Source organism: Eucalyptus grandis, chromosome 9 (assembly GCF_016545825.1).
Source record: "Eucalyptus grandis isolate ANBG69807.140 chromosome 9, ASM1654582v1, whole genome shotgun sequence".
NCBI classification, from domain to species: Eukaryota; Viridiplantae; Streptophyta; class Magnoliopsida; order Myrtales; family Myrtaceae; genus Eucalyptus; species Eucalyptus grandis.
The window spans coordinates 799,636-811,952 of NC_052620.1; the positions used below are offsets into that span (position 1 = coordinate 799,636).

Here is a 12,317-nt window from a genome sequence, read left to right on the forward strand (position 1 = left end):
GGATATGGGATAACCATCACAATGTTGGTCATTGTATGCATATTCTCATAGACTGATAATCAGTAATAATTTAATACTATCACTATACAAGTTCAAAATGACCTACTTTTAAAGATCGCGATACTTTTTTTCTCTTATCCAAAATATTCTCAATTACCATGCAATTTACACATGATCTATTGGTTGAAAAAAATACATAAGTAGTAATGCCATTTTATTTCACACATATTTCCAAGTTTGGAAATTTGAATCTTTTCCTTATGGTAAATAATGTTACCAACAAAGTTTCGAATTTCGAACTATTTATATCTTTCCACATGTACATGTACATTTCTTCATGTTATTCAATTCAAGTACTCTATAACAAGGTAATTACACAAAATCGATTAAGCCGATCTTGTGTACATGTGACCCCAATACATTTTTAGTAGTGACATAAAAATCAAACGACCTTTCTCATAAAGTTGCTATAGCCCGTTGCTTTTTTGGGCAAGTGCATCATTTATACTCAGCACCTAACTACTAATTCGCTTTCTCAATTAAAATCATGACCGAATAATCATATGCCATTCCATTTGCTATATCTAATTTTCATTTCTCCTTTTTTCTTTCTATTTTTATTTTAAATGAGCAGCTAGAATGGTGCGTTCTTAATTAAACCAATTTCCAATCGGGGCAAATTACGACACATATGTCAATTCTTTTTGGAAATACGAAAGCCAAAAAGTCACATCTAATTAAAGTTCCACGACTCTATGCCGTGGCCTCAACCTTCCTCAGGAGATGATATGAGACCAAAAGTAAGTAACCCTTGATTATAAACAATTGACTCGAAGATGACGATTCTCAAAAGATTTAAATCTCATCACTTTTGATTCCCCCGAATCGATAGAGCTAACTGTAATTATTGCGTATCTTTATCAAAGCTCAGTTTTCGAAATACCTTAAATGGAGTTAACAGATTTTGAAAACAAGCACGGGACGAGATCATCTAATTTATCATTAGACGAAACCGAAGATTTTTCAAATAATTAAATCCGTCATTCTAATTGATTTCGAAATCAATTAAATGCCAGAATACCATAAAGCAGGTATCAAAGCTCAATTTTTGAAATTCCTTTGAAGGGAACTAACAGATTTCAAAATGAGGATGGGATAAAATAATCATCTAACTTATCAATAGGCAAATCCAAAGATTTTTCAAAATAATCGAATCGGTCGTTCTAATGGATTTGGAATCAATTAAATATGGAAGTACCAGAAAGGAGGTACGGAGCAAAAGCCCTCTCATCTTATTGCACCTGCGCTAAGCCGGTATTCCCTCAAGAGCGAACATTCCAAAAAGCAAAAATATAGACATTTCACGCAAATCGAGAACGCCCCTCTCTCTCTCTCTCTCTCTCTCTCTCTAGACTCTCTTCGCTCTAATCGACATATATATATATATAAGTAAACAAACAAAAAGAAACACGTTCAATCTGCCTAAATTCAACACCAATCTCGTTGGCTAATCATCGCAGAGGCGGCCATCCTCGTTCGGTCCTCCTTTTTTCTCACGCCATTCTCGCTTTCTTTCGCTCCCAGCGCTTTCCGAAGCGAGGGGCTCGGCTCTCTTCTCTCGGGCCTCTCTTCTCTTTCTCTGCGTGGCTAGATTCTCGTGATTCGCTGCTTTCTATTTTTTGATCCCTCCCCGCCGTCCGTCGGGCCGGCGCGCTCGCTCCTCCGCCGCTGCTCCCGGGTGGCCCCCTCCCCTCCCGCGCGCGTTTTTCTCCAGGTGCGTTCCCCCGATTCCCAGCTCCCCTTCCCCTTCCCCTTCCTTTTCGCCGCCGCCGCCGCCGCGAGTGATCGCGGGCGATTCGGCTTCTTAAGCCGAGAAACGGCCAGCGTTTCCGTCGGAGGTTTTGATCCTGGCGCGGCCGGGCGGCTGGCTGCGGGACGGCGAGCGAGGTCAGAGCTCGCTCCGTCGCGGCGGTTTTGAGACGGCCGGGCGTGTGTCGGCTGAGCGCGGCGGGAGTAGAGTCGAGTGCTTCTTTTGTGTACGGATCGGCTCGCGTCCGCCTGTTCGTAGTTGCTTGTGCTTCTTTTGCGTGATGGAATTCGACGAAAACGCATCGTTGTTCGGTCGATGTTTCTGGCATGTCGACTTCGCCGGCATTGTGGTCCGGTACTGTACGGTACGGTACCGAGGATTTTCATTCGAGGGCGGAGCTGAGGCTCGTACTTAGGATTTCATCGGTTTTCTCAGAACGAGCAGCATCGTTCTATCGTTCGTCGTCTAGAACGATATTAGCCATTTCAGGACCTGCAGATTGTTCATGTGATCTGATTCTTGAGGTGGATTGGATCCTTGTTTTTGTTTTTTCGCGCTGGCTGAGAGGACATCTAAGTGTCGCTTGGCATGATGACGGTAGAGACGTATGGCGTCTACGCTGAATGTGAAGTCTGAAGCAAGAATTCTTATGTTATCCCCCCGGTTCATGAGATGCAGATGGAGGTGGAGTTGTGAGTTGTGAATTCTTTCTGTTTGGGAGAGGCGCGGCTTGCTAGCAATGTCTTGTGTGCTGCTCATCCGAGTCTGTGCCCCCGATGGTGTGCCTTCTTTAGCTTTTTAGTGGACGCTAAATTAATCTAACTGAAGCCATGACTTGCGCTTCCTCGCCCCTCTCCGATTTGACCAAACATAATTGTCCAGCGACAGAGTGGAATCTACAAGTGTTCTTGAAGTAGTTTTGCTGTTTAATTATATCTTCAAGCTGCTTTTCAGGTCTACTGCACTTTTGTCGGGGGGGTCTTTTCAACTAAAATGGAGGACGGGCGACTCAAAAGTTGTTGAAACAGATGCGGAGCATCTTGTGCTTTCCATATTGTGAACACTCGCTGAGAAGATTGTTGAGGAAATGGGGAATCCTATGCGCAGGTTGGAACTTACTGATGGCTTATATTACCAGGAGAAGCGACTGTTCACTGTTTCTGAGAGAATAATGTCTGAGTGTTACGGGCTGCCGAAAGTTATCTTTCTGAAATATTTGTCTTTCGGTGGTTGCAGCGCTGGGTGTAAAAAGTCAAATGACACCATGAGGCTGATAATAACGACATTTTTTGGAATCGTGTTTGGTTTCTTCATTGGAGTATCTTTTCCTACATTGTCTCTAATTAAGGTATCCCATCTGTTTCCCTTGATTCATGTCTTCATTTTCATCTTCTTACCTTATTTGCACTATCCCTCTTATTGGAATCTTTGGGTACTTCTCTCCAGTTTAATCTCCCGACCAGCCTTCAGACTGCTCATGATGTCATGTATTCAGAAGACCCAAAAACAGGGCTCTCAACCCAAACAATTCTAAATTTGTCTGGTGAGAAGGGTTATAATAGCAGCTCAGACCAAGCTCAAAATGGTACATCTAAGGTAAAAGCTCCTTAATTTAAGCTGAATGCTGACAGCCTATCTGGAAATGAGGAAGGCGCATGCTGGAAAATTTTATGCCTGTCGCATGTGCTCTTGTTATTGGTTAATGTTTGAGGGTGTTTGACCATCCTGAATTGAAAGGCATATATCAGATCTGACTTCATGGCTCTTATCATTGAAAACCTTTCTGCTCTATCCAGCATATGTAAATATCAGTGGATTTTCATCAATCATAACCGCATCATGGTTTCTGCTTTGGCTATCAACAAAAGAAAATACAGGTCCCCTGAAAGGAACTTAGGTCCTCTGATAGCAATTGTATATTTATAGTTTGTTTGAATAATGAACAAGCTGATGTTCTTCGTTCATCTCTGCTGTATCTCAATGGGTACTTATCTTTCTTCTTACTCAGAATTTTTAGATGTCGCCATGATTTTGTTACAGATTTGGGCCCCTTCAAATCCCAGGGGCGCAGAAAGACTGCCACCAGGAATTGTCACTGCAGAGTCAGATTTTTATTTGCGCAGACTGTGGGGTAAGCCAAGTGAGGTACGTCTTTACCTGTGAATTAAATTGAGTTTAATCAGCAACTCAAAAGTTTTCTCAGATGTATAATCAATATGTCATCTTCAGGACTTAACCACTAAACCGAGGTACCTAGTGACCTTCACCGTTGGTTATAATCAGCAGAAGAATATTGATGCTGCTGTTAAAAAGGTTTTCTCTCACTCTGCAAGTTTTGCTCGTTTGCCTAGCATTTATTTCTGTTCACGTGCATTGCTAAATGTGCTCTTCTCACAGTTTTCAGGGAACTTTACCATTCTCTTGTTCCACTACGATGGAATAACAACCGAATGGGATGAATATGAATGGTCCAAGAGGGCCATTCATGTGAGTGTTCGGAAGCAGACAAAGTGGTAAAGAACTGCTATCCATAGTGTGCAGTATATTTCCTGAACTTTCTTGGGGCTTAGATTTCAATATCTCTCCTCAGGTGGTATGCCAAGCGGTTCTTGCATCCTGACATTGTGGCATCTTATGACTACATTTTCATATGGGACGAAGACTTAGGGGTTGAGCATTTTGATGCAGAAGAGTAAGTGAGATAAATATATGACTCTCTTCTCCTATATACATTTCTTATAAATGGAACTCATCAAGTTTTGTGTGGTTGCCATGCCAGATACATAAAATTGATGAGGAAGCACGGCTTGGAGATCTCGCAGCCAGGTCTGGAGCCTAACAGAGGCTTAACATGGCAGATGACTAAAAGAAGAGGTGATGGAGAAGTCCACAAGTGAGAATTACGCCACCCTCGTTTTTGCTTAAAATTATGATCTTTGATTAGTAAGTTAATTAGACAGTACTTTTTTTTTTTTATTCAGAGAAACAGAGGAGAAACCTGGCTGGTGTACTAGTCCCAGCCTGCCCCCATGTGCAGCGTAGGAACTTTGAGCATCATTATTAATTTTCCTTTTCTTCGATACTTCTTATTATCTTGTCACCACTAATTGTCGATGGAAATGGATCCCAACCAAATTTCACATTTGACATTTCCAGGTTTGTTGAGATAATGGCTCCAGTTTTCTCACGAGATGCTTGGCGCTGCGTGTGGCATATGCTTCAGGTCACCTGAGCATATTCAAATTTTGTACCCTTTACCTTCAATTTAAATTTGCCTCTTCCTTCTTTAATCTTGGAAGTGTGGGGATTTGCAGAATGACCTGGTCCACGGATGGGGTCTTGACTTTGCTCTTCGGAGATGTGTAGAGGTATGTGACCTGCATTTTGATTTCGTTTGTTTTTCAGTAATCGGCATTTCTACTTTTTTGTGTCTGATTATGCTGTGTTCCTGAACTATCAAACGAAACAGCCAGCACACCAGAAGATAGGAGTAGTAGATGCTCAGTGGGTTGTTCATCAAGGAATCCCCTCACTAGGGAACCAGGTAGATTGAAATACTAGTCATGTCATTCTGTTGTCAAGAGAAGTACTGACAATTCGGCAACTAATATCTTCGTAATGTTTCTTTTGGTTGACATCCTGCAGGGACGATTGCAAGATGGGAAGCCACCATGGCATGGGGTATGTAAAAGTTTACAAAAAAAGTTGGGCCAGTAATGCATGTGCCATCATTAGATTATACACTTGTCTCTTCCCCAGGAGCTGTTAAGTCTTTCAAAAATCGATTTCTTCGGAAGCTTATTCATAAATCGTGTTTTGGCATGTGACAGGTCAGAGAGAGGTGTAGGAGGGAATGGGGTATGTTTCAGAGACGGATGGATGATGCAGAGAAGGCCTATTTTAGGTCAATCGGAATCGATCCTTCTCAGATGAAGTCTCACTAGAGATTTGAATCGCCGCAGTGGATTCCCCAAGTCCATACCCATAGTCATAGGGAATAGCTAGTACCGCATATAGTTGTATATCCCATTAACGGGCCGCACAGCGCTATTGATTCACCAATGATGGAATATTTCTCGCTATTAGTTGAAAATTGCTCTCTAGTTCTTTCAAGGGTTTAATTGGCTTAATACCACGGTCGGACTTCCACGGGTCTTGGACGCTGAATTATCACGAGTCTTGACCTGAAGCGCCTGCGTTCCTGAAAACAAAGAGATCATTTTGCGAATCAATTTCGATCCTACGCCCTTATTTCTCCAAGCTAATTATGTTATTATGTATAAGTAAAGCTGATAAAATGGGTTAATGTCCACCGACTCCTCGCCACAGATCTCCACTATGGACATGACCTCGGATATGGGCCGGTCTGAGGCCGAGTGGTGTAAGGCCATGGCCGAACTCGAGGTCGGGAGGCGGTGGAAGAGAGGGATGGGGCCGGGGCTGGGCCGGTGGCCGTCGATGGAGATGTAAGAGGCCATCTCGAGCTGGAGCTTTGTCAAAGTCAGACATTAAGGCCTTGATGTACCTCTCCTGCTGCTCCACGTGCATGTCCGTGTGTCGCATTGCCACCCTGTCGTTCCCCTTCAACATCCAGTTGTCCGGGGTCCTCCTCCCGTGCTTAATCGCTTGGAGGGCAAATATCTCCAGCTTTCGTGGCGACCTCGATGGCTTCAAAGGGCCTGATGGCTTCGCAGAGTCTGCTGCGGGCGAAGGCGACCTCAAGGCTATGCGTAATCATCTCTCTCTCTCTCTCTCTCTCAAAGCAAGAATTGAAGCCTGATTAGAATTAGCTACGGATCAATTACGTGCGGATTCATTTTAGAGCCACCCAAAACCTGACACGTCCCGCCTGTTTAAGAGGCGTATATCACTCCGTCGGAGCCCAATACTTCCAAGGATATTACAATCAGGTCATTGTCGAGGACTTTGACGAATATCCTCTGATCGGAAATGCTAGCAAACGATGTCCTTTCGTGGCTTTTGGTGATTGCTGAGTTTTGGATGCCCGTCATCGATTTGGACTCGGGATATTTCGAGGCTCTAAGCGGGTATGACAACAATAGCAATCAAACGATCGGCTCCACGTGGCCGTTTCCGTCACGATCAAGGGAGTCCCCCACCAACATCTCATCTTCCCCGACCAAGTTGCGGCTCCTCATTCGTCGCGCGGTCGTCCCGACACGTGGCGACCGGCTCGCATCCTGCAGATCTCCGTACGCACCCTACACGTGTCCGCCACGTGTGACTCCGAACTCCCGATCGCCCCCCTATCCCCCCGACGTGACCCTGCCCGTCAAACAAAGATTCGTGGTTAAGAAGAAGGGCCTCGACCCGAAGCCCCGTGTGCTCTCGGGCAAGGGTCACCTCCATCGGTCGCCCTATGTTAGAGATCAGGTACTCTCCGGTGAAGTCTCCCTGAAAAGAGAGAGAGAGAGAGAGAAACAAAACGAAAAATTCAAATGGGTCTCTCAAACTTCCCGGGCCCTCCCGAAGGCTTGCTCGCAATGCTCGTGATGAGCATTGTCTTCGTGGCGGCCATGCTGTTCAACGCAGCCGCGTCCCTGCTTCCCGAAGAGGGCGAGCCCTCCTCCTCCGCTGGGGAGAGGAGCGGAGCCTCCACGGTCTGGGTCGGGCGGTTCGGGTCGCGGCGCCGTCGCCGCGGTGGCCGGAGGGCGGCGGCGGAGGAGGAGTGTTGCGTGTGCTTGAGCAGGTTCGAGGACGAGGAGGAGGTGAGCGAGGTGGTGAGGTGCGGGCACGTCTTCCACAAGGGCTGCTTGGAGAGGTGGTTCCAGAATTACCGGTCCAACACTTGTCCCCTTTGCCGCTCCCTTTGCTAGCTCTTAGACCGAATCCTTGGAGCTTATATTCGCCAGGTTTAACATCACTATCTATTATTCTGCTGCTATATATCCCTTCGTTTCTTTATACGCGCAGACGGAGGATTCGTCAAAAGAATTCTGAATCTGCCGAGTCGATGTAACCCCAAGAGCATACACGAAATAAAGAAAATGAGGAGGATTTAGGGACAGTGTTGTTCGTGGGATTTCTCACGGTTTCTAGGGTTCTTTTTCAAATCCATGCAAGAGAGAGTTTTCGACTCGGAGCCGGCGGGATGCAAAGGTTGGAAGATCGAGCCCGTGTTCACGGTCCCGCTCCCCCGGATGCCTTCGCATGCATCCGGCGCATCTAAGATTTTTCCGCAAGCACAACTCCCCCTTTACCCGAGCAAAATGAAGGTCCTCGTCGCACTTCGTAAGTGCTCCTCCCATATATGTCAAGACTAGAAATCCCGTTCTTCATTTACGTTGGGAGGGCTACAAGGCCTGGCACAGCGCGGTTCTATATGAACGGTCCGAAACCCGGTTAAACTCACCCAGGGCTTACCGAGACCCTTCGAAACTCATTGGGCCGGGCCAAGTTTTCGGGCTCGAATACGGAAGCCCCGAAGCGGCACAGCCGGGCGCGATTACCATTTTGGAGGGATAAGAAAGAGGTGATGATTAACATATTTGATGATGTTCGATCTGTGTGTATAAAAATTAGAAAAGGGTTTTCGGTATCAATAGACGCTAGATAGATAAGAAATTCTGGAGATAATGGGAGGGGGTAAAAGAAAATAATTTTAAGATGTGCATAATCAAGAATTTTCAAATTCATTGGGTGTGTTTCTATTTTTCTGAAAATCGATGATGTAGAGAACGTGTTCTTAATATTGATTGTTCAGAAAATAGTAAACCAAAGAATGTCTTCATCATCAATAAAAAATTAGGCATACATATTTGTGAATGCAGGGCGAGACCTGCCATGTGATCTAAGCTGCTTAAGCCAATAAAAATAGTTTACATTAATGTAGTTCTATAAGTGATAGAAATAATCATTTTCAGGAAGATATATTTAAAATTGTTGATCTTTTGTGAGCAAACTACATCTTAGGGTCCATTTTGTTTCGCAAAATATGAACAATATGGAAAATACTTTTCTAAAAAAATTGATTCCATCGCTTGAAAAAAATTAGTCATCCGTTTTGTTTAGCAAAATATGAATGATATGAAAAATATTTTTCTAAAAAATTGATTCCATCGCTTGAAAAAAGTTAGTTGCTTGAAAAAAGTTAGTCAACGGGATATCAACAAGAATCTACACCTAAACATTTTCGTGGATTAAGAAAATTACTTTTTGTTCATTCATTTTTTTAAGCGATACAATAATCCTTGTCAGGGAAATCCTTTTGAAATAGTGAGTTTAACGCATGTTAGAGATAAAGAAAAAATTTCTGAAAATAAGTTTTGGCCAGAAATATCCCGGACCATATCAATTCCTTCCAGTTTCATTATCCTAATTTCAATTTTGTATGAACATAGCAAGCGATTGAACCTGGCAAATGCTGTTTGGTGCCTTACAATCGGGGTTCAAGAGAAACGATGCAACAGTGTATTCCGCTAGCTACTTGTTGAAGTCCTTTCGAGTTTCATTTCTCTTCAGGCCTTGTGTCTCCTTTCCAGGTTAAATGATTATGGCTTTCCTCAGCATACAGCACATGTACTTGGTTCTACTTATGCGCTCCCTCTAGATAATCAGCGACATACCTTCGCTCAAAAGAGATGGGAACCCAGGAGAGGGTTGAGCAATTGAAAATGACGGTTGACAGAGGCTGTGGCGGCGGCCATAAGCGGCGGCATGGCCATTGGCCGAGGATGCTCGCACGAAGAAAGGCAGAGGGAGTGATGGAGAAGAGAGTGGATGGGGGCATGAAGAACGTTTGTGGTTTCTCTCTCTCTCTTTTTTTTTTTTTTGGCCCCTCTTTTGGTGTGTTCGAAAGCAAGGTAGACGTGCATCTATAAAGAGTAGATACTCTTTAACTTTTTACTATAATTACAGTGGGCTTACATCCGTAGATAAATTGGCTGAAACCCTTATCAGAAAAAGATCGGTTCCGGCCAATACAGCCCTTACAGTCCAAGTTCTGGAATATGGGTCTTAAAGGATTTGATTGTGCAATATCTATATGGCATAATATGAGATATGCAAAACTTCGATACTTCATTTTAAATGTGTGTTTTTTTTTTTTTTCCAAAACTTTGCTTGGCGCACTAGTCACTATTCAACGTTGAAGTTAGCTCATAAGAGTCGATAACGTCCCTTCAAGAGGAAATCATTATTGCCTTTTTGGGGGTACTTACATTACAGTTGATGTTTGGGTGAAGTTCATCAAAGCAAGCTTTACCAACAGAATGCAGTCCCAATCTCCGATACCGCTTGAATTGGACCCCATGCCTCGTGGCCCCCTCCATTTCAATTTTTGGTCCATCCGCTGTAACCCCCTCCTACTCAATCGAATCATATGCTAACACAGATGAAATGGAAGGACCATCATAAATCAAGCTCGTTTTTAACCCTAGTCAAACGAGATGACCGGTGTCCATAAAGACGTGGGTTCCTTGAATCCAATCCACCTTTCCACTTTCGTGTAAAGCTTTAATGAGGAGAAAGAGATGGGGGGATTAAGCTAAATCTCACCCTAGAAAAGGGCATGAATAGCGTGGTTCTCGGTCGTCATCTTTATTTAATGTCTAGTGCTGGCGAGGCCTTCTAGTCCTCAGATGGCTGGTCCCTTAGGAGCGGGAATTCATAGGCTTAGTTCGAAGGTTAATTGTTCTTTTTACCACCATGGTGGATAGTACGTGCAATGATGAATCAATATAATAATAATTTCCGCCAGAAGTTAGGTTTTACCGACAACGATAGTACACTTGAATTAAATCAGTCAGCTTCATTATCCTCTCTCTCTCTCTCTCTACATATCTCATCTTGAAAACTTACAGTTCCTTTGGTTATATGGACTATAACATCTTCTTAGAGGAGCCTCTCGAATTTTGAGATTAGTGAATTGAAAAGGAATAATACATTGGTTACTTCAAAGTTCTTCAAGAGTCTCGAAAGGTAAGCAATTCCAAATTCCATCTAAAACTTGAAACCTATTCGCTAGAATAGGTTCCTTATTTATTTTTACCTAGAATCTATTCCACATACCATGGACCCTAAAACCTCTGCCACAAGTTCCAGGGTTGATTATAAATTCTAGCCAAGTTTCACCTGTATAATTAATTGAACAATTGCAATATTATCACCTCCAATGATCATTAGCTACTGTTGCAACCCACTAATCTCAACTTATATTAGACACAAAAAGAATATGAAATATTAAAAAAAAAAGTCTTTTTCATAAAATGGAAGCTTCGGCTATTGGTTTTAAATTATACACTCATCATTTGATACCATAAAATACCACAAGATCGCACAAAAATATAGATCAAGAAAAACATAAAAATAAATTTCAGGTTTCACATATCTAAAGCTTATAATTTACCCATCAAAATAAGTTTTTCAATTTTTGGAACTTGGAACTTACTGTACATTACTCGGCACCTAGAATAGGATAGATTCCCAATGGTCTAGTTATTCAATTCTAGGTTCAACCCTAAAATTATGCTCACCCCTACTTGAGACCCTCTTAAACATTGACGTTGTTTTATTTGGAAGTGAGTGCCAGAAAAGTTTCTTTGAAATGGCTTACCTAGTCAAGAGCAGAAATCGAGGGAGGCTCAAGGAAAATCGAAAGTAGCTCCGTCAATGAAAGCTAAGTCACTTTTAACAGCAAGATCCGGAATACCGATCTAATCAACCAGATAATCAATCTGGTTATGCCCTAGAGAGAATGATCTGAACAGGGATTGCTGGAGTTGTACAATGTGGCAATGACCAACTGCTACGTCCGTTTATGAAACGCGACTTATGGATTAACTACTTTGAATTTCTGTAAAATCAACGTGTTTCGTTCTTAAGAACACCTTATCATGTAACAAAAAGGTTTGTGTGCTGGAGCAGACTGCGGAAGTGATAAAGCTCTGAAAACTTTTTACTCATATTCATTTTACTACTTAGTGTATGTGAACTGTCGGGCTTATTTTCCCTTAGCATAGGTTTATGACAACATCGATATGGAAAAATTCTAATCCACGAGATGTACTAATCAATTGATGTGGTGTGTATCCGTGGCATATACATCATCCACTAAATACACCCAAAATTGATTGGTAGTGTCTGTGCAAATCAATATTATCCCAATAACGTTGGTAATGTAAGAATTCTTCAAAATCATTTACGTATAATCACGTTTACATTTGATTAATGATCTCTTGCATATGCCATGTGCGACTACTCAAGAAGTAAATTAATCTTTGCGCTGAAGATTATTTTGTTTTATGTCTTTTAAAATGGTTTTCCCACTAATATTGGAGAAAATTGAGTTGAGAACACAAACGATTTTTTCTTTTTATATAAAGACAAAGAAGAACAAAAAAAGTACTAACTAATCATAGTCTAATTAACTTGATCTAATGCTTTTATAGACCTATTCGACATAGAACTAGATACATAAATCTATCTTCTAATTTCTCGAGCCCTAAGAGGAGAAAACTTTGTATACATTTCTAGAGGGGGTTCTAGT

General features: G+C 42.5%; 1 protein-coding gene across 1 annotated transcript; it reads left to right on the forward strand.

Moving 5' to 3' along the window:
- Positions 1-1,473: 1,473 nt before the first annotated feature.
- Positions 1,474-5,923, forward strand: LOC104433498. Its single transcript, XM_010046263.3, has 15 exons — positions 1,474-1,774; positions 2,765-2,917; positions 3,047-3,158; positions 3,257-3,406; positions 3,851-3,955; positions 4,040-4,123; positions 4,208-4,323; positions 4,401-4,502; positions 4,590-4,703; positions 4,792-4,848; positions 4,967-5,033; positions 5,125-5,178; positions 5,280-5,354; positions 5,456-5,491; positions 5,641-5,923. The coding sequence occupies exons 2-15, from the start codon at positions 2,898-2,900 to the stop codon at positions 5,752-5,754; spliced, it is 1,206 nt and encodes a 401-aa protein (XP_010044565.1). The 5' UTR covers positions 1,474-1,774; positions 2,765-2,897; the 3' UTR covers positions 5,755-5,923.
- Positions 5,924-12,317: the final 6,394 nt, after the last annotated feature.